At 47.1% G+C, this 23,194-nt stretch overlaps 1 protein-coding gene across 1 annotated transcript; it reads left to right on the top strand.

The window, feature by feature from the left end:
* The first annotated feature begins 986 nt into the window (after positions 1 to 986).
* Positions 987 to 17,775, top strand: LOC309566352 (urotensin-2 receptor-like). Its single transcript, XM_082271476.1, has 2 exons — positions 987 to 1,138; positions 16,276 to 17,775. The coding sequence occupies exon 2, from the start codon at positions 16,364 to 16,366 to the stop codon at positions 17,477 to 17,479; it is 1,116 nt and encodes a 371-aa protein (XP_082127602.1). The 5' UTR covers positions 987 to 1,138; positions 16,276 to 16,363; the 3' UTR covers positions 17,480 to 17,775.
* The last annotated feature ends 5,419 nt before the right edge of the window (positions 17,776 to 23,194 follow it).

A 23,194-nucleotide genomic window follows, 5' to 3' on the forward strand; every position in this document is an offset into this window, starting at 1 on the left:
GAAGGAAGCAGTATTTTGATGGAAGCACACAAACACAGTGTGGGTTGGGGTTCTGTTACATTGGTGGCAAGCGGTGGTGTAATGATTCCTTCCTGTGAACACGTCCAAACCACCACCAGGATCCAAGATAGGGAGAGCAGACTTTGGTCACCCCAGTGGAGATATGGAGCTGGCATCAGAGTTCCAGGTGCTGCAACAGATTGCAGAGAGATAGATAGATAGATAGATAGATAGATAGATAGATAGATAGATAGATAGATAGATAATGAAGAGAGAGATACATTCTATAATGTATTTGGTTCTCCCAGTGAAGTTTATTTGAATTGAAATGTAAAAAAAAAGATTATCTAATTTTAAAGAGTTAGATAATAAATAAAAGAAAGATAGATGGATGAATGGATGAATGGATGGATAGATAGATGGATAGATGGATGGATATTAGGAAGCAGAACCCATTATCAGTGAGGTAGAGGTACGGAGTCTCTGGTCACCGTCTCCAGGTTGCGCACTCAGAAAATCCGTCGCATTGAATCAGCGAGCGGCGGAGTGCGGCGAAGTGTCGTCTTCTAAGCTCAACAGGGCGAGAAACATCCAAACCATCCAATTGTTATTTACTGAGGGGGGGGGGGGGATTTGCAGGGAGCATTAACCCCTTGCTGCTTGCTCTTCATAGGGCTGTCCCTCTGCTTCTTAATTTAGAAAAGCAAGAAGGAGGAGGAGGAGGAGGGATGGGAGGAGGAGGGATGGGAGGAGGATTCCGGAGAGGTTTATTAATAAAAAGTACCCAGTGAGAATATATCAGTTTACAACTGACTGCCATAAGTAGCAGCTCACTTCATGCCGGCAGCTGAGCTTCTTCTCCAGATGCTGCACTGATATTCCCAGGGATCACTCTGACACCTCCAGGGATCACCCTGACACCTCCAGGGATCACTCTGACACCTCCAGGGATCACTCTGACACCTCCAGGGATCACTCTGACTCTGACACCCCCAGGATTCACCCTGACACCTCCAGGGATCAGACAGGAACAGAGATTTGGAAATGCTACCAACTGTCAGCATGCAGCAGCCTAGAAGACAGAGAGCAGACTGGACTGGAAGTTCTTTCTCCCATTTTGGGACCCCTCAGCAGCCAGGTAAGCAGGGATGCTATTGATGGGCATCTCACACAGACTACCTGCAATGACCCCCCCACCCGACAAGGGTTAAACTCCCCCCCCAGCATTGGGTCCCAATACATTGACAAGGATTAAACTCCCCCCCCCCCCGCATTGGGTCCCAATACATTGATAAGGGTTAAACTCCCCCCCCCCCTGCATTGGGTCCCAATACATTGACAAGGGTTAAACTCCCCCCCGGCATTGGGTCCCAATACATGGACAAGGGTTAAACACCCCCCCCCGGCATTGGGTCCCAATACATTGACAAGGGTTAAACCCCCCCCTAGCATTGGGTCCCAATACATTGACAAGGTTTAAACTCCCCCCCCAGCATTGGGTCCCAATACATTGACAAGGGTTAAACTCCCCCCCCCTCCCCTGCATTGGGTCCCAATTCATTGACAAGGGTTAAACTCCCCCCCCCCTCCCCTGCATTGGGTCCCAATACATTGACAAGGGTTAAACTCCCCCCCGGCATTGGGTCCCAATACATTGGAAAGGGTTAACCCCCCCCCCCCCCAGCATTGGGTCCCAATACATTGACAAGGGTTAAACTCCCCCCCCTCCCCTGCATTGGGTCCCAATACATTAACAAGGGTTAAACTCCCCCCCGGCATTGGGTCCCAATACATTGACAAGGGTTAAACTCCCCCCCCTCCCCTGCATTGGGTCCCAATACATTGACAAGGGTTAAACTCCCCCCCGGCATTGGGTCCCAATACATTGGAAAGGGTTAACCCCCCCCCCAGCATTGGGTCCCAATACATTGACAAGGGTTAACCCCCCCCCAGCATTGGGTCCCAATACATTGACAAGGGTTAACCCCCCCCCAGCATTGGGTCCCAATACATTGACGAGGGTTAAACTCCCCCCCAGCTCCAAAGATCTGGCACAGCAATAATGGGTCCCTCTCATTGTTGTGTGGCAGAGCGGGGGGGGGGGGGGGGGGATCTGGCACTGCTGTTGGGGGATTTCACTGCAGAGGTCATTGTTTTGGGTTTTTATTTGAAATAATTTGGAGGAGTTGGGGGGGGGCAGTTTTCTCTATTCTCTGCCAGCTGGGATCTGCATGTTATTGGCTGTATAGACAGCTGTCATCTGAGAACAGGGGGGTGGGGGGGGGGGGGGGGGTCATGTGCAATCAGTGTGACCCCGGGACGTAGCACTGCCACTCATGGAACGCTTTGCTGCGTTCTAGGTTTAGGCACATGGCGTATCTGCAGCGATTCACATTCGCAGCCCCAGATGTAGTCTCTGTCCTAATGTGATGGGGGAAGGGGGGATGGGGGGGGGGGTGGGGGGTGGAGGGGGGGGGGCGGTGCATACACATGTGCGCGGTCTGGAATGTATGACGCACGGCGTCCTGACTTTTTTGCGCTGTCCTGCGTTTGTTTCCTTACGAATTGCGCTCATCCCATTAGACGCGCTGCACAGCAAACTGACATCTGCATCAGTGAAGAGTTTTGGGGTGTCACTGCTGAATCGGGGTCACTGCCAAACCCCAGCAATGCACCTAACCATGGGGGAGGAGCGTCCGGAGAAACGTCTCATTTGATGATTTTTTATAATTGTCTATTGAAGCTGCAAAGCCGCTGATCAAATATATTTCACCCTCTGAGAGTTATTCTCCGAGAAATAAAGCCCTGAAAAATGGGGGGGGGGGGGCGAAACGCATTGGCGCTGCTATTATACTTCCACACCAACATGATTTTTATAATTGTTTACTGAAGGTAAAGTATACAAGTAGCACCGACGCGTTTCGGCCCCCCTTTTTCACGGCTTTATTTCTGTGAGAGGGTTGAATATATTTGATCAGCGTCTTCAATTAATGAATATAAAATTTATAAAGTGCGACTTTTTTTTGGACACTCCTCTCCAATCACCCAAATGTTCCCCACGGTAACCGTCCCCTTGTCATTATCACAAAGATAGCAGCCCATCCCCCCAACCACCTACAACTGGGATACAAGGCATTGGTGGCGATTCCCCTGAAACCCCCCCACATTGGATCCCGCCATTAATCAGCCTCCAGCGGCGCCGGTCCAGCGCTGTCACCCAACCAAGCTTTGACCGCAAAGGAATGGCGGATAAACCCGGTGCCGGGACAAAGTCATCTACAGCTCAGGGCAAACATGAAATATTGTGCCCCCCCCCAAGATGTATGAGCATTATGTGTCAGTAAAAATCCCCTGCCCCCCCCCAAAAAAGAAAATTAAGAACCTATCTGCATGCCTACCCCCTAAGCATACCCCCCCCCCCATACAAATCCACCCCCCTGTTGAAATCCCCTTCCCAGCACAAATCTTTGCCCCTTCCCCCAACCTCCCCTCCAGCACAAATCCCCCCCCCCCCAAGAAAAGAAAAGTTCCCCTCCTAGTACAATACTCCTCCCACTCACTATATTAACTTTTCTAGCACAAACCCCCCAAAATCCCTCCTCCTAGCACAATTGTTCTTCCCCCATCCCCCTCCCCCTCCCAGCACAAATCCCCTCAAACCACCACTTCTAGAAAACCTTCTCAAATTTCCCCGCCTAGAACAATTCTCATCCCTTTATAAATTCCCTCCCCCAACCACATTGTGGTGCCCCCCCCCATCTCACATCATACCGTAGAGCCCAGTCTGATCACCTTGTCTGATCTCTGGGGGACTGAGAAAATGCTTCCTGCTGCCTGCAACCAACTGAGGACATCATTTCATCCCGGACTGGAGCTCGAAAATGCCTTTTTTAATCAGAAAAAATAGAATTTTTCTGAAAAATAATAATGCTGCTGTATATTTTTCCTTGGCTGAGATGATGTCACCAGTCTGCTGCAGGGAAGAAGAAGCATTTCCTCAGTCTCCTCTCCTCCAGGCTGAGATTATGTCATCAGTCTGCTGCAGGGAAGAAGAAGCATTTCCTCAGTCTCCTGTCCCCCAGGCTGAGATGATGTCATCAGTCTGCTGCAGGGAAGAAGAAGCATTTCCTCAGTCTCCTCTCCTTCAGGCTGTGATGATGTTATCAGTCTGCTGCAGGTGAGAGGAAGCATTTCCTCAGGCTCCTCTCCACCAAGTGACCAGACTGCCATATTGTAATTTTGTAGGCAGTCAGTTGAGCGGAAGAAGCAGGAAATTATTCTTGCAGAATTGTAAAATCACTGAAGATCCGTTTACGTTGTTTTTAGACTTCTTTCTCACTCCTGCCTAAAATCTCAGAATTTTTAGGCATTTCTTTCTTTGTTAGTGCTGTGAATGCAGACTATTGTTTACAATGTGGCCGTACACACAGGAGGGGAAACATTCGCTGCATTCAGAGAAGACAGAAATCTGCATTGTCAGTCAGTATATTACCCGCTTGCTGACCGTATACTGTACATATATATATAGCGGCAAGGTGGCTCTCCTGCGCTAGATTACATACCTGTACGTGATTCAGTGCTTCCTGTTTGGGGGGGCCCAGGCGTGCCAACGGCGTCCCGCTCCCCCAGTAAATATTCATAGTGGGAGGTGATCTGCGGTTACCGGGGACTTGATGTCCGCCTCCTCCGATCGATCATTCACAGGCAGAACGGCAGTCTATGAAGAGGCAGATCCCCGTTCTGTCAGCAGGGAAGGCAAGGATCCTGTGTTCCTGCAAATCAGGAATATGGATCTATGCCTTCCCCTAGTACAAGCTCCTCCCACAGTTTAGTAAAACACCAGCTAGGCACACATTTGATCGCCCCTGATGTTAACTTCTTCCCAGCCAGTGTCATTAGTACAGTGACAGTGCATATTATTTAGCACTGATTACTGAATTGGTGTCACTGGTCCCCAAAAAGTGTCAAAAGTGTAAGTTAGTGTCCAATTTGTCCGGCGCAATGTTGCAATCTGGCTGTAAGTCGCTGATCACCGCCATTACTAGAAAAAAAATTCCAGTATATATCTCATAGTTTGTAGACGCAAACCAATCAATATACACTTATTGGGATTTTTCATAGTGGGTGTATGGGGCATTCCCGACTCGCTGGGATTTTGATTTGGATACCCTTTTTCTAGTTAGTATAGTTGTCTGTTACTTCACGGGGAATGCACGGTGCCAGATTACCCTGCGGAAGAAAGTCCTCCCTGCCGAGGTGGTTGTGTACGATATTCTGGGTGAGGTTGGGAAGATGGCGGGCCAGTGAAAAGTCCGAGAGTCCAACATGGCAAGCTTCCCGCTTATGTTGCCCCGTGTCTGAAAATACTTCGGCAGTGGCAGGTGACGGTGGAGGATATCAAGTCCCTCCCCAGGAAGCTTCTGGAGAAGAGGATTTTGAGCTCTGCTTTCAGTGTGTCACTGGCCTTAAGGGATTGCCCAGGCCCGTAATGAGGGAGGGGTTGCGTTTAATTAACTTTGGAAGAATCCCTTTGAAGTTTAGGGATCAAGCCTGGCTCGCTTTCCATGGAAGGCTCTATGTGAGAGGGAACCTGAGGCATCGCCCTGTGGATGATCGGGATTGTCCTAGAGCGGAGTGTGTTGGTAAAGTGGAGTCTATGGACCACTTTTTGCTCCAGTGTCCCTTTAACATAGAGGTGTATAAAAGGGTGGGGAGGGCTCTAGGCATCCCCTTTCTCTATCGCATGAGTTATGCGGAGTGGGTGTATGGGGCATTCCCGACTCGCCTGGATTTTGATTTGGATACACTTTTTCTAGTTAGTATAGTTGTTCGTTACTTCACGTGGAATGCACGGTGCCAGATTACCCTGCGGAAGAAAGTCCTCCCTGTCGAGGTGGTGGTGTACGATATTCTGGGTGAGGTTGGGAAGATTCGGGGTCTTGAGAAGGGCAGGGAGCCTCGAGCGGTCTGGATAAGGGCGTGGAGGAATATCAGACCTGCTTTTGGTGAACTGTCCATCTCTGGGTGAAAAGCTTTTTTCCTATGCTATTTCTTTCACGCCCTTAGCTTTTGTTGGTTAATCTCTTCTTTTTGAAGAAGGGCTGCATGCATAATGGGAGTGGTTTTGTTTCTTGACCTCGCAGGTTGGATGTCTGGTGTGGTGGTGTGAGTCTTATTAAGATTATTTTTCCCGGTAATGATGTGTTTCATGATGTGAGTTTTGTTTTTGCTGTAAAGGCAGTCTTTGTTTGAGAGCAGAATTTGCTATGTATTTTTTTTTCCCCTTTTCATATAAATATGTATATATTTATTTATGTATATTGATTTTATGCTTATTGATTGCAAGACTTTTAATAAACAAAATTGGGAAGAATGTTCCTTACATTGGTGGTCAGTGGGAAGAATGTCCCTTACATTGGAGGTCAGTGGGAAGAATGTCCTTTACATTGGTGGTCAGTGGGAAGAATGTCCCTTACATTGGTGGTCAGTGGGAAGAATGTCCCTTACATTAGTGGTCAGGGAGAAGAATGTTCCTTACATTAGTGGTCAGTGGGAAGAATGCTCCTTACATTGGTGGTCAGTGGGAAGAATGTCCCTTACATTGGTGGTCAGTGGGAAGAATGTCCCTTACATTGGTGGTCAGTGGGAAGAATGTCCCTTACATTGGTGGTCAGTGGGAAGAATGTCCCTTACATTGGAGGTCAGTGGGAAGAATGTCCCTTACATTGGAGGTCAGTGGGAAGAATGTCCCTTACATTGGTGGTCAGTGGGAAGAATGTCCCTTACATTGGTGGTCAGTGGGAAGAATTTCTCTTACATTGGTGGTCAGTGGGAAGAATGTCCCTTACATTGGTGGTCAGTGGGAAGAATGTCCCTTACATTGGTAGTCAGTGGAAAGAATGCTCCTTACATTGGTGGTCAGTGGGAAGAAGGAGGAGGACACACCCAAGGAGCTCTCTGTGAGATCCAGCCTTTTTTCAAGCCTGGGCCTTGCTTGCTAGCTTGGCCCAGGAACAATGCCTGATCCTGGGGGAGGCCCTGGGAGGGATCCCCCTGATGACACAGGGCCTAGTGAGGAGGAGGTGGAGGACCTGTCTGTGGGTCCAGGCCCTGGTGAGAATGCGGATGTCTTCAGCCAGAAGGTTATCAATCGTTTTAGGGCGATTGGGAGAGCGGAAGAAAAACTTAAAGTTTTGAAGGCTGAACACAAATCCTTCAAAACCAAGTATTTCCAGGCCTGGAGTAAAAATCGCACAGCCATGAAGCCTGAGTTACAGGAATTGGAAGAAAAGGTAAAGGAACAATCTTTATTATTGGAAAGGCTGAAAGATAGAAGTGGAGCATTTAAAGAAAAGTTTGACAATGAGAGGCGTTTTACCAGCCAAGCATCAGCAAGTTCTGTGGATCAGCAGGCTCAGTTAATGGATGACCAGGCTCCATCTGCCTCTGCACCTCTCCCCCCATGCCAGAACTGGGAATCACCAGCGGCAACCAGCCAGGGGGTTGAGAGTGGACATGGATCCCTGACATTCATCCAGCAGATGGAGTCACCCCTGAAAGCAGACAAGTTTGTCTTTTCTGATGATCCATCAGAAATCCCTGAGGATGGGCAGAGGAGATACAGGCCAGCAAAGCCAGTAATGGTGGAGAAATCCCAGTACACCATGCTGCCATCCAACATGTCTGCCCCATCTGCTGTAGTGGATGGTGTCCCAGGTGAGAAGGAGCTCTGCATACAGCTACCTATGGGAGTTACCGCTGTGGAGAAACCGACAGACATGCAAGGAAAATCCCTGACCGTGGAATCCCCGGACCATCAGATGAATGTGGATGGACCAGCATTAAACACCCCAGGCATGGATTTTGCTGGTCTGGCTGAGACCAGTAGTCCCACGGCAAGCAAAATGGCTGCCAGCTCCAAAGAGCCTGCTTCATGTTCACCTGAGCCTCCCAGTCTTCCAGTGCTGATTGACCAGCTGAGTGCTGATGGGGGAGGGGATCAACATGGTTCTGGAAGTGGAATTGAAGTAGCAATGGAAATATCCTGCAATGCTTTACCTGCTGCTGTGTTAAAACAGAATGCTATTTCCACAGCTGAAAACCCTGTCCTAGTGGAAGAGGAGATGACAGCTGGAGTTTTTACCAGTGCAGCAGCTATGGATTCTGCTGTGAAGACAACAGCAATAATAAATATCCCAGCAAGTATAAAAAATGACATTAATGTTAAAGCAATGAATGTGGTGGGTGGTGGTGAAGGGGTTAGTAATGCTGGGAAAAATAAAAATGACATTTCTCCTCCTGCTCAGCAGAGGAAAGATTCGATTGCACAGATCAATCCCGAATCTGTGCAATCGTTATCTGCTAAGTGTGTGTCAGATAATTTAAAAAAAACTGATGGATTTTCTGCTGGGAGGAATGTTGGAAGCTATGCTTCAGCTTTGGGGAGTCACACCAGGGTGGGTGGTGGGAATTCTGTTATTGGTCAAAATTCAGGGAGGTTTGGTGGGTATAGGAGGAGGAATGTGGTACAGTTGAGGTGGGTGGGGGATGGAACTCCACCAGTAAGGGGGAGGGTGGCTGAGTTGATTTTGGAAATGGGGTTTAAAGCCTGTGATATTTTTGCTTTAATTTGCCCGGTGGGGAGTTATGAATTTGATTTGTCGTTTGTAAAACCTGAAAGTTTGGATCTCTTCTGGGAGAGATTTAGGAGGTGCAAGGGCCTTCAGCAGTGGAGTGGTTTGGTGCCAAAAGTGATTTCAAGACAGCCTCTGATAAAATCAGTGACCATTTTGGTGCGTAACGAATCCATACCAGAGGCTGATTTATTAGTATGGCTACGCCGATATGGCGAGGTCCTCACTCCACTGCGGAAGGTCCTTGATGAGCATGGGATATGGACAGGGGCCTGGACAGTGTCACTAAAATTGGGGGTGCTGGGCGATGTAGTTCAGCACCTTCCCTGCTCAGCCTTTCTGGGTAGGGATAGGCTGACCATTTTCTACCAAGGTCAGCCTAAGGTGTGCAATAAATGTGGTGATAAAGGCCACTTTGCATCGTCCTGCACCCACAAGAAGTGCTCACTGTGCCAGGATTTAGGCCATTTGGCCAGAGAATGCACCCAGATTCGGTGCAATTTGTGCCAGCAGCTGGGTCATCCATATAGCCAGTGCCCAGAGGCACTGCATAACTTGCCAGGATTGGAGACTGAGCTGCAGAGGCTTGATAAAGAAGATGAAGCAGCTGAAGTTAGAGAGGAAATTGTTGCTGCCCCTCCTGTGTCTGTTGTGTCAATTTCTGTTTCCCCTGGTGATGTGGTCCCTGAGTCTGTCCTTCCTGTGTCTGTTGTGTCAGATTTTGTTTCCCCTGGTGATGTGGTCCCTGAGTCTGTCCCTCCTGTGGTTGTTCCTACATCTACTGTGCGTAGATCCTCCAGACTAGCGGAAGCTGCTGGGGGGGCGGGTATAGTGGATCTTCCCCCTCGGCCTACTCCACCTCCAGTCCCTGTCTCTCGACACCGCAAACGTGGCCAAGAGGGTGCAGGGGTGCTGGATGGTGGTGGGGTCGATGGGGTTGAGGGAGGGGTGTCCATGTCCCATGTCTCACCCTCTGTTGTGGAGGATTCGGATGAGGAGGGGTGGGAGAGGACAAAGAGGAAGAAAAAGAAGAAGAGGAAGACCAGTAAAGTGGTCGTTTCTTCCTTACAGTTAGAGCCAGGAGGGGTTCCTCTTGGCAACACATTTTCGGTTTTATCAGGGGAGGAGTTGGTGTCGGATTTATCTATTTGTTTATCATCTATGGATGAGGGGGAGTCACATAGTGTAAAGAGAGCTGTCTCGGGTGATGAGAGTGTGGTGGAGGTTAAGAAACGACTACCCCAATCATCCTGATGGCAGTGCCCGCTCTGATAAAGGTGGCGACCATTAATGTCGCCAGCGTGAAATCTGCAAGAGCTCGTGATATTGCCTTATTTTTGCTCAGTGAGTTTGATGCTGAGATTTTATTTTTGCAAGAGACCTGGCTCAATACTTTGGCCGATGTCCATCTAGCAAAAAGGGAGTGGAGATGCGGTCCCTCCTTTTGGTCTCTTGCGGCTGAGCCTTGCAGCGGAGTAGCGGTTCTTTTTAAAACCGATATGGTAACGTGCCGGCGGATAATTGAGGTAGAAATGGGGAGATGCATGGTCTTAGACGTCTCTGTTAGGGGGCAGGACCTGCGCCTGATCAATATCTATGGACCGCAGTCAAAATGGGACAGGAAATGCCTCCTCACAAAGATCAAGCCCTTCCTTTTTACATCCCAGCAGGTTGTCTTTGGAGGTGACTTTAACACCATAATTAGGCCTGAAGACAGGAGGGTCTCCATAGACAGGCTGGGTTATGATAGCGTTTTTCTTAGAGATATGGTTAGACAAGCAGGCCTGGTAGATGTGCACATTAAGCACTGCCCTGGCAGCACGGGATTCACATTTCAGAGAGGGAATAGTCAGAGTAGGATAGATAGGTTTTTTTTAAAGGAGAACTCTGCTTTCTCGGCTCCTGAGTTGAGGGCGGTGGAGTTCTCTGACCACTGTATGCTGTCTGTGACTCTGAATGCCTCGGACACTCCACCCAGGGGAAGGGGTACCTGGAAACTGAATTCGGCTCTCCTGGAAGATGTAGAGGTAAGACAATCCTTTGAGGATTTTTTTCAGGCACAGGTTTCTATTCTGGACTTTTGCAGCAGTAAGTCAGAGTGGTGGGAGCTTGTGAAACAAAGGGCGATTGGACTTTTCAAGGCCATAAGTAAGAAGAAGCAGCTTGGTATGTATATTGCCTACCAGCATTTGCGGAGGAAGCTTGATCGTCTTGTCTCGTATGGAGGAGATCCAGGGGAGATCTCGGAGGCAAAGCTTCTTCTTAGGAAATGTCAATACGACCGGCATGCCTCTTTGGTTCTGGAGAGAGATTATGGGAAATATCACTCGCCTGATCCTTACCAGAACTGTAAGCAAGGCATAGCAGTTAAGACGGTCATAGGTCTGAGGGATAGTACGGGTTCCCTGGTGAAGTCCAGATCAGGGATCCTGGAGATCTTCAGGTCATATTACGCAGACCTTCTGGGAAGAAAGGACCTTAGTCGGGACAGGATGGAAAGCTTTCTGGATTCTACTCCAGGATTGGGAAATGATACATTGCCTTTGATGGATTTGACGGAACCAATTTCAGCGGATGAGGTAGTTCGTGCTATAGAGAAGCTGGCTACCAAAAAGTCGCCTGGGCCAGATGGGTTGACAGCTGAATTTTACAAGTGTTTTAAGTCCATTCTGGCTCCCTTTTTAGCGGAGGTTTATAACAGCTGTTTAGAAGAGGGTTCTCTCCCTCCCTCCATGAGGCAATCCGCTGTGATTCTTCTGTCAAAAGGTAAAGACCCCTCAATAATTGAGAACTGGCGCCCCATCAGTCTTCTCAATGTTGATAGAAAGATCTTGGCGAAGATTCTTTTTTGGCGCTTGTCGTCAGTAGCAGGCGATTTGTTGTCCAATCATCAGCACTGCTCGGTCCAGGGCAGAAGTACCTTTTCAGCAATTTTAGCTGTCCGGGAGGCTTTGGAGCGATGCAGGGCTGCTGGATGGAGAAAGTACTTGCTGGCATTGGATCAGGCGAAGGCTTTTGATCGAGTCAATCATGAGTACCTGTATTTGCTACTTGGTAGATACGGCCTGCAGGGGAGGTTTATTGATTGGCTGAAAACATTGTATAAAGGGGCTGAGAGCTTCCCACTTGTTAATGGTTGGGTTGGACGGCCTTTTGAGGTTGGCTCTGGTGTGCGCCAGGGGTGTCCTTTGAGCCCCCTGCTATATGTATTCGCAATCGACCCCTTCATAAGAAGGTTAGAGAGTGGATCGTTGTGTGGGGTGCCTTTGGGCATTGCTGGTGTGCCACCTTTGAAGGTCGTGGCCTATGCCGATGATGTGTCTGTTATTATCTCTGGGATGGAGGAGGCGCAGGAGGTGGTCTCTGTGATAGAGCAGTACACTGAGGCTTCTGGCTCTAAAATCAATCATGAAAAGAGTGAAGTTTTCTGGATGGGTGAGGAGGGTGAAAGCTTCGAACTTCCGGATGCCTTCCCAGAGCCCCAGCAGGAAATTAAAGTGTTGGGCATCAAATTTGGTCCTGGTGACTATGGTCATCGAAATTGGGAAAGCAGGTTGTTGAATGCCAATGCCAAGGTGGCAAGCTGGAAGAAATGGAAACTTTCCTTGAGGGAAAGGGTTGACTTGATTAAAACTTACCTGATCCCAATCTTTTTATATGTCAGCTTTGTCTGTATCTTGCCAGAATCTCTCTATGCAAGGGTGTACAGCTGCTTTTTCCAACTGTTATGGGGAAATAGGCTGAACCTGATCAAACGCAATGTAACTTACCTGTCCAGGCGGGAGGGTGGTCTAGGAATGGTCAACCCTATAGTTTTCTTTTCTCTGCTCTTTTTAAAGTATAATCTTGGTAATATGTTAGCAGAGACCCCGCCGGGATGGGTGGGTATTTTTCAATCTTGGTTTAGGCCTTTTCTGCGATGCTGGGAAGATGGCGGGCCAGTGAAAAGTCTGAGAGTCCGACATGGCAAGCTTCCGGCTTATGTTGCCCCGTGTCTGAAAATACTTAGGCAGTGGCAGGTGACAGTGGGGGATATCAAGTCCCTCCCCAGAAAGCTTCTGGAGAAGAGGATTTTGGGCTCTGCTTTCAGTGTGTCGCTGACCTTAAGGGATTGCCCAGGCCCCGTAATGAGGGAGGGGTTGCGTTTAATTAACTTAGGAAGAATCCCTTTGAAGTTTAGGGATCAAGCCTGGCTCGCTTTCCATGGAAGGCTCTATGTGAGAGGGAACCTGAAGCATCGCCCTGTGGATGATCGGGATTGTCCTAGAGCGGAGTGTGTTGGTAAAGTGGAGTCTATGGACCACTTTTTGCTCCAGTGTCCCTTTAACATAGAGGTGTATAAAAGGGTGGGGAGGGCTCTAGGCATCCCCTTTCTCTATCGCATGAGTTATGCGGAGTGGGTGTACGGGGCATTCCCGACTCGCTGGGATTTTGATTTGGATACACTTTTTCTAGTTAGTATAGTTGTCCGTTACTTCACGTGGAATGCACGGTGCCAGATTACCCTGCGGAAGAAAGTCCTCCCTGTCGAGGTGGTGGTGTACGATATTCTGGGTGAGGTTGGGAAGATTCGGGGTCTTGAGAAGGGCAGGGAGCCTCGAGCGGTCTGGATAAGGGCGTGGAGGAATATCAGACCTGCTTTTGGTGAACTGTCCATCTCTGGGTGAAAAGCTTTTTTCCTATGCTATTTCTTTCACGCCCTTAGCTTTTGTTAGTTAATATCTTCATTTTTGAAGAAGGGCTGCATGCATAATGGGAGTGGTTTTGTTTCTTGACCTCGCAGGTTTGATGTCTGGTGTGGTGGTGTGAGTCTTATTAAGATAATTTTTTCCGGTAATGATGTGTTTCATGATGTGAGTTTTGTTTTTGCTGTAAAGGCAGTCTTTATTTGAGAGCAGAATTTGCTATGTATTTTTTTTTTCCCCCCTTTTCATGTAAATATGTATATATTTATTTATGTATATTGATTTTATGCTTATTGATTGCAAGACTTTTAATAAACAAAATTGGGAAGAATGTCCCTTACATTGGTGGTCAGTGGGAAGAATGTCCCTTACATTGGAGGTCAGTGGGAAGAATGTCCCTTACATTGGAGGTCAGTGGGAAGAATGTCCCTTACATTGGAGGTCAGTGGGAAGAATGTCCCTTACATTGGTGGTCAGTGGGAAGAATGTCCCTTACATTGGTGGTCAGTGGGAAGAATTTCTCTTACATTGGTGGTCAGTGGGAAGAATGTCCCTTACATTGGTGGTCAGTGGGAAGAATGTCCCTTACATTGGTGGTCAGTGGGAAGAATGTCCCTTACATTGGTGGTCAGTGGGAAGAATGTCCCTTACATTGGTGGTCAGTGGGAAGAACGTCCCTTACATTGGTGGTCAGTGGGAAGAATGTCCCTTACATTGGTGGTCAGTGGGAAGAATGTCCCTTACATTGGTGGTCATTGCGAAGAATGCTCCTTACATTGGTGGTCAGTGGGAAGAATGTCCCTTACATTGGAGGTCAGTGGGAAGAATGTCCCTTACATTGGAGGTCAGTGGGAAGAATGTCCCTTACATTGGAGGTCAGTGGGAAGAATGTCCCTTACATTGGTGGTCAGTAGAAAGAATGAAATCTTTACAGTGTTGGTCAGAACACTTAATGTTCCTTGGTGTCATACCGCTGGTTCTACCACTTGGCAGTGGTCCTGGAACCATGGAGGCACCAGAAGGTGGGAGGTCACCCAGCCCAGCTCAAGGAACCCCTAACCACCTCTGGAGGAACCCTGGTTGAGAATCCCTGATCCATACCTTCGTTACAAAATGTTAAATTCAGAGAATAAATTCAGGTCACGAACTTTCCATACTGTAAAGTCGGCCATAGATGGTGAAAATGTTACCATCCGATATTCGAACCATGTATGGGCAGGCTGATTGAACCCAAGTTGATCGATCTTCTTTGGTACAACCAACCTGTCGGACTTTACACCTGATTGTTGCTATTGACTAAAATAGGCGCTAGCAGTAATTATTGTGTTGTCCCAGCATGGACGGCTTCCCCCGCTCCCCCCGCCGGGAGAACATAATGGCTCCATGGGAGGGACGCCCCCATCAGTGTTGATGGGGGGATTGAGCGACTTTCTTTCCTGCAACTTGTGGTCAGCTACATGCTGTATGAAAAATAGGATCTGTGTGTGGTTACTCTTCTTCCTCAGCATGTTGTAGATGAGGGGGGAAAACACCACATGACTCCCATTGGCTCCCAATGATCTACAAAGCGGTCAGGCATAGATAACAAAGTATTGAGAACAGCAGGTTTAGCTGATTTGTATATCAGAAGCTCTGCCGAGTTTATATAATGGGAAAAAATCAGAAGGACATAAAGTTGAGAGATCTAAACATCTCTGGCATTAATAATGATAGAACTGGTTATATTGCAGATAGGCATAGTGCAGGGGTGGGGAACCTATGGCCCGTATGCGGCCCTTGAGGTCATTTGGTCCGGCCCCCCCAGTCTGTGTCTCTCAGCTGATCTGTCAGAACGGAGCCGATGCTTCCTGTATAGATAGTTATAGAGTCACAGGCGGAGTGATATCAAATTCGCTCTTCCTCCAGCGCGGCACCGCTGCTAGCCAGCATTTCCCGCCAGCAGCACAAACAGCAGTACCAGCCAGAGCCAACAGTACCAGCCAGAGCCAGCAGTACTCACAGCAGTACCAGCCAGAACCAGCTGTACCAGCCAGAGCCAGCACTACCAGCCAGAGCCGGCACTACCAGCCAGAGCCAGCAGTACTCACAGCAGTATCAGCATGAGCCAGCCAGAACCAGCAGTACCCACAGCGGTACCAGCCAGAGCCAGCAGTATTCACAACAGTACCAGCCAGAACCAACAGTACCAGCCAGAACCAACAGTACTCTCAGCAGTACCAGCCAGAGCCAGCAGTACCCACAGCAGAACCAGCAGTACCCACAGCAGTACCAGCCAGCAGTACCCACAGCACAGTACAAGCCAGCAGTACCGACCTGAGCCAGCAGTACCCACAGCAGTACCAGCCTGAGCCAGCAGTACCCACAGCAGTACCAGACAGCAGTACTGGCCAGTAGTACCAGCTTGAGCCAGCAGTACCCACAGCACAGTACCAGCCAGCAGTACCAGCTTGAGCCAGCGGTACCCACAGCACAGTACCAGCCAGCAGTACCCACAGCACAGTACCAGCCAGCAGTACTAGCCTGAGCCAGCAGTACCCACAGCAGCAATCACATTAGGGGTGTAGGGGTGAGTTAATTAAATGTTTGACCAAATATAACAGGCAAATTTTTAAGTTGATAATTTTGTACGGCCCCTGAATGATTTTATAAATACCCAAATGGCCCTTGGCAGCAAAAAGATTCCCCACCCCTGGCATAGTGTGTCTCCCCTTTTACTTTAGCTGAAGGAATTTTTGTCCTTCTGTAGGTGTTGGAGAAAGTGGCCAACCAAAGGCACCAAAGCACTCTTTAGAAGTTTAACAAATGAGCCATGTCTGTCCATATAGTGTCCACCTCTGGTCTAGAAACGTTTATAAGGTTACAGTATCAACTAAAGACATTTAGACTGCTATAGCAAGATATTTGTATCTGAACATGCAATAGTTGACTAATATATTTTTTTTGATGATTACTTCCAGAACGTTCTCTGAGGAACTTTAGTTGAAGTGCCTTAACGGTTTCCAGCTAACTTCCAGCAGAAGCAACCATCTACCTTCATACAACAGAATGTCTTTCCATGAAGAACCTCAAGGAAGATTATCAATGACCACAGAAATGCCCTTGAAGACCAATGCAACAACCCCCGTAAATACTACTTTGGATTTCCCACCATCCCCAGGTGCAATGGAGGACATGATAGCGACATTCACTATCGGGGTGATCTTATCCCTGATGTGCATAGTAGGAGTTGCAGGGAATGTCTACACTTTGGTGGTGATGTGTCAATCCATGCGCACGGCAGCTTCCATGTACATCTACATCATCAACTTGGCCTTGGCCGATCTCCTTTACCTGCTCACTATCCCGTTTATTGTGGGCACTTATTTCATCCAAGAATGGTATTTCGGGGATGTCGGCTGCCGTATCCTTTTCAGTTTGGACTTTCTGACCATGCACGCCAGTATATTTACCCTCACCATTATGAGCACTGAACGCTATTTTGCAGTTCTGAAGCCCTTGGACACGGTCAAGAGGTCAAAGAGCTACCGAAAGTGCATTGCTATAGTTGTCTGGGTAGTATCACTACTCCTAACTTTGCCCATGTTGATCATGATTAAGCTGGTGCACAAAGACAACAAGAGCATTTGTCTGCCCATGTGGAGTAGGATGTCCTACAGGGTCTATTTAACAGTACTTTTCTGTACAAGTATAGTAGGCCCGGGGCTAATCATAGGCTACTTGTACATTAGACTGGCTAGGACGTACTGGGTGTCACAAACTGCCTCCTTCAAGCAGACCAAGAGGTTGCCTAACCAGAAGGTTCTCTATCTAATTTTCACCATTGTCTTGGTCTTCTGGGCCTGCTTCCTCCCTTTCTGGATCTGGCAGCTCCTTGTCCAGTACTACGAATCTCTTCCTATATCCCCCAAAGCCAACAGGAACATCAATTATATAACCACATGTCTAACCTACAGTAACAGCTGCATCAACCCATTCTTGTACACCCTCCTCACCAAGAACTACAAGGAATACCTGAGGAACAGGCAAAGGTCATGGAGCAACAGTGGTTACTTCAGGAACCGTTTTCAGAGAATGTCGGGAAGATCCATGTCCACCAGTAGCCAGCAGTGCACCGAGAGCTTTGTTCTGGCTCAGTGTCCCGGGGGCAACAACAGCTCATAAGAACTTTAAAATCGGATTTCACAGGGACCAGTAAGAACCTCCATGTGCCAAACGGCCCCAAACAACCCTAATACTTGTATATTGTAAATGTTTTATCAGTAAAGATTGAATTAAGTAAATGAATGATGCTTGCAGAAATGATTTTCAAGTCTTCTTGTTGCGTATCGTTGCCAAGGAAAGACCATAGCTATGAGATAATAGAGATGCAGTTTCTTATTTGAGTTGTATAAAAACATGGAAGAGAAAGAGATTATCACTTGTGATATCGCACTGTGTTCTATGACTTTTCTTAAAATTGGAGAAAACCTTCTTCCTATTCCCCGCTGTTATCAGCTTTTCCTTATCTTCTTCCATGTGTTCCGGCTCCATGATCTCCTAAAATAGAAACGGTTTTGTTTAACCTTGGTGCTGCTGAAAAATAGTTACCAGCTTTGGTTAATGTTTACCAATTTTCTACCAAGAAAAGGACTCGGTTTGGGGTTCCAGACTTCGAAGGACTCTTCTAGACCTCAATGGCTTGCTCCTAACTCTTTTCACAATGGGATGTTATTATGATTGTTAAGACTTGGTTGAGTATTATTTAATTGAATATTTGATGGAGTTCCTAGAAGTCGCAGCACAAGCCAGACGCGATGTGGCAAACAGCCATTAACTGACAGACGTGGAGGTCAAAACTTTATCTCGTGCCTTCAAGGGAGCTTTAGGTCACCGTCACAAACTCATGGAGACAAAATGGATCTGCTAGGTAACCTTGTATGTCGAACTGTAAACAAACTGTACACAACGCAGGTCTGATATACATATGTACAGATATGTATATGAGAGTTGAATAGTGTATGGTGCCAAGCATTAGATACAAACCCGTCCAATTATTCCTCGCTCCACAAAACAGATTTGTCCAATCGTTCCCTGCTCTACTGGAAATCCATTGACTGGACATTTGTGGAGCAGAACGCTGAACATGGTTGTAGACTTGCAATGGCTTTCAGGATGGGAAGAACTTCTAAGTTACCTACAAGATCTAGATATCTATGGACCTTTCTGTTTTCTTCATTTAAACAGGAATAAAACTTCCACTCCATACAAAAAAATTGCTAAAAGAGGAGGAGAAAAAAAAAAAGCAAAAAATAAAATAAAATGGATTCCAATACTGATAAAGGCAGATCTTTGGAAAAAAGAATGGTTCTGCACCCATGACTATCCTTCAATCAAATCAAGAAGTCCCCCTTTCATTAGCCGGGAAAGACTCTTCTGTGGGCCCCGCTGGTCCTAATTTCACTCTGTTATTAAATGTTCATCTCTCAGGTTTTGGAAAGATTAATAATGGGTGGGTGCATCTCAGATCCAGGGGGGAGGGCTTAGTCTCAGATCCAGGGGGGAGGGGCTTAGTCTCAGATCCAGGGGGGAGGGCTTAGGCCCAAATCCAGGAAGACTGAAGTCTTAGTAGCAGAGTGATATGAAAATTAGAGGGATGCATGGAGGATACTGACCCAAATATTAGCAGACATCTGGAGCTCAAAATTAAAAAATGACTGGCTGGTTCTGTTCCTGTTATATACAAAACAATCACAATGGTTGCAGTGGTTCTCAACTACCAGGCACCCATCACCTGCAGATCCCCTATCATCCCACAGTGCCTCCCATAGTGCCCCCCCCAACCTTTCATAATTGACTGCAAAGCCCCTCAGCCCCCAAAGAGCCCCTCAAACTCCCATAGTGAATTCCAACCTCCCACAGTGCCCCCAAGAACCCTGCAATGCCCCCAGCCTACAGTAGAGGCTCCAGCCCCCCATAGTGCCCCTAACTTTCAACAGTGTCCCACATTGCCCTCAACCTTCCACAGTGGCTCCCGGCCCCTGCAATGCCCCCAGCCTACAGTAGAGGCCCCAGCCCCCCATAGTGCCCCTAACTTTCAACAGTGTCCCACACTGCCCTCAACCTTCCACAGTGCCTCCTAGGCCCTGCAATGCCCCCAGCCTACAGTAGAGGCTCCAGCCCCCCATAGTGCCCCTAACTTTCAACAGTGTCCCACACTGCCCTCAACCTTCCACAGTGCCTCCCGGCCCCTGCAATGCCCCCAGCCTACAGTAGAGGCTCCAGCCCCCCATAGTGCCCCTAACTTTCAAACAGTGTCCCACACTGCCCTCAACCTTCCACAGTGCCTCCTAGGCCCTGCAATGCCCCCAGCCTACAGTAGAGGCTCCAGCCCCTCATAGTGCCCCTAACTTTCAACAGTGTCCCACACTGCCCTCAACCTTCCACAGTGCCTCCTAGCCCCTGCAATACCACCAGCCAACAGTAGAGGCTCCAGCCCCTCATAGTGCCCCTAACTTTCAACAGTGCCTCCCGGCCCCTGCAGCACCCTTCAGTCTCCCACAGTGCTCCTGCAAAGTCTACAGCTCCCTGCAGAGACCCCTCCAGAAACCCCATTTCCCACAGTTTTCCCAAGCCTCATTCAGAAACCTCTACATGGCTAACAAGTCTACTTACTGCAGAGTCACCGGAACCCCCCATAGTGACACCCAGCTCCATCCAGAGCCTTCCAGAGTTTTAATACATATTTTGAGATTAAGAGGAAACAAAGCACGGGGTTAGAGGTTGTAGACCCTTCTCCGGGGTACATTTAAAAATGACAATGCAACAAAAATCTCTAAAATCTGTACTGTATACAATTGCAGGGACTGCTGCAAGTCCAGGAGCTCCTTTCCTGGCGATAAATGGAACCGGAAGTCCCTTTTGAGTGTTTATCATCATTTAATCATTTATATCATTGAATAATGCAATGCCATTAATTGCTCATCACGTCTCTACGGCACCGCATGGCTTTTCCGTGGGGCATCAGATCTATCATTGCTATAAGTTTAAGTGTTAACCCTTCGGGGCCCAGCAGTTCCAAGCATGGCGATGTACCGTGCCACCATTCAGTGTGCCAAGTCGTTATATTTGACGCTTTCCCATTCAGCAGTCGTCTGGTCTTTAGTATACCCCACTGTGGTGCCAACTGCCCCCCCTGACCCCCCCTCAGTTCTCACTGTAAGATAACAAAAAGAAGCACTTTACTCCTCACTAGAAACACTTTACCAGCTCACCGGGCTGCTCACCTCCTAGGATAACCAATCAGCACTGTGGAATAAGTCAGCACTTTATAAACCTGAAAAAATACACAGATTATTATACAAATTATCAATTTAAACAGATTAAAAATCGAATAAACTGTGTCTCTTTTTATCTGGTTGTTGGTTGAGTGTGTTCTGGGTGTTCTGAGTAAGGTTCAGGCAATGGTTGTGTTTTCAACACTTGCTATTATCTGAATGGAAATTCATATCATCGTTCAAATGTATTCATTTATTTTAAAACTTATTTGAATAATTTTTTTCTTTAATTTTCTTTTTATTATTATTTAAAATATTTATTTACTATTTTTCTATTTTATTATTATTATTTTATTTTTATTTTTTTGGGATTTGTTTGTTTATGTCATTTATTTAATGGATTTATTTACCTATTTATTTGATTATTATTATTTGCTATTTTTCTTTTTTATTATAATTTTCTTTTTTAAATTAGATTTATTTATTTATTTATTTTATGGATTTTTTAAATCAATTTTATTGGTTTATTATTTTCTTATTTAAGTATGTAATTCAATTTATTTATTTATTTTTATTTACTTTTTAAATAATGTTTTGCTATTCTTAAAGTGGATATAAACCCTAACCGAATGACATTTGCTAAAAGCAATGTGTCATAAACAACTAAAACTGTTTATTTTAAAAAAAAACGTTTTCACCTTTTTTTTTTTTATCCTCTGTAACATCTCAGCGCTGACGTTCCCTGCTGCCTTTTTTGCAGTGACTTTTTTCCTCAATGCACTCCAGCAATGACGGGAACGGCGTTTCTCAGGTCTGATGGTGGCAGCATTGGACCATATCTGTGTGTTAAATAAAGGCCACTGGAAGTCTATATAGGAAGCCCGTGTGACAGGGTGACAACGCAGGAGCACAATTGAGTTGGAGGGTTGTCACCCTAAAACAAGGAGTGCCTGATCAATAATTCACCAGGGCGTCCTCCAATGAAAGCTGCAGATTTAATATGATTAAAAATGATGTTTTGTATGACAATGACACGGGAAGGATGATATGAGGTTTTAGTGGTTGGGTTTACATCTACTTTAATTCAATATTGAAAATGAAGCTTGGAGTTACAAATGTAACATTAATTCCTCATTACTTTTCAATGATAAGATACGAAGAGATGGGGCCAACGTAACATCAACACCGTTACTCTACAAATCCAGGTCCACTACACCCTGCACCAGTGATGGGGAACCTTGGCACCCCAGATGTTTTAGAACTACATTTCTCATGATGCTCAGGCACTCTGCAGTGTTTTTGACCATCATGGGAAATGTTCCAAAACATCTGGCGTGCCGAGGTTCCCCATCACTGTACTCACAGCATGGCTTCAGTCTACCGACATTCAACCTGGAAGATGGAGAACCTCTAGAGGCAGAATAGCATCACTACAAGGCATAGCACTGGAGAATACACTAATGGCGCTTTCCACTGCATTGAACCGAACGGTACGGCTCGCTTAAACAGTACCACCTCGGTTGTGGTTCCAAGAGGGCCGTACCGGTACCATATCCCACAATCCTTTGCATGCAGCCTTGACTGTTTGTCACTACTAGCCCCTGATTGGTCAGAGAATCGTTGTTATCCCACCCACTTACTATTAGTGGAAAAGCAAACCATACCGAACCGTTCCAACACCGTACCATGCAGTGGAAAACCAAACCGAGCCAAGCAGGGCCGAGAGGAGCCGAGCCGGTACTTGCAGTGGAAAAGTGCCATATATTACCAAAAGTATTGGGACGCCGGCCTTTACACACACATCAACTTTAATGGCATCCCAGCCTTAGTCCGTAGGGTTCAATATTGAGTTGGCTCCACCCTTTGCAGCTATAACAGCTTCAACTCTTCTGGGAAGGCCGTCCACAAGGTTTAGGAGTGTCTATGGGAATGTTTCACCATTCTTCCAGAAGTGCATTTGTGAGGTCAGGCACTGATGTTGGAGAGAAGGCCTGGCTTGTAGTCTCCGCTCTAATTCATCCCAAAGATGTTCTGTTGGGTTGAGGTCAGGACTCTGTGCAGGCCAGTCAAGTTCCTCCACCCCAAACTCACTCATCCATGTCTTTATGGACCTTGCTTTGTGCACTGGTGCGCAGCCATGTTGGAACTGGAAGGTGGCATCCCCAAACTCCTCCCACAAAGTTGGGAGCATGAAATTGTCCAAAATGTCTTGGTATGCTGACACCTTAGGAGTTTCCTTCACTGGAACTAAGGGGGCCAAGTCCATCCCCTGAAAAACAACCCCCACCATAATCCCCCCCTCCCCCCACACCAAAAAAAGCCTGCGCGCCCCCATTGGCGGTCCTGTAAAACGACGTACAGTTATGCCGCTTTGCGGGACAGAGCCGACCTGCCACAATATATGTACTGCTGACGGTTGGCAGGTGGTTAAATTCGGTTGATTTGTTCAATTCCTATTCAGAATTCGTATTGTGTCTTTTTCAAAGTTTCTTTGACTTTTCCGATTTTTTTCGTTTTGAAATTTTCGAATCGATAAATTTTAAAATCGGTCGAATCGAGAACTTTAGATTTTTTTTCATTCGAATGTGGCAAAGTGAACAAACAAAAGAAAAATCTTCATCAA

Source organism: Pelophylax lessonae (genome assembly GCF_965119305.1).
Source record: "Pelophylax lessonae genome assembly, chromosome: 11".
NCBI lineage: Eukaryota > Metazoa > Chordata > Amphibia > Anura > Ranidae > Pelophylax > Pelophylax lessonae.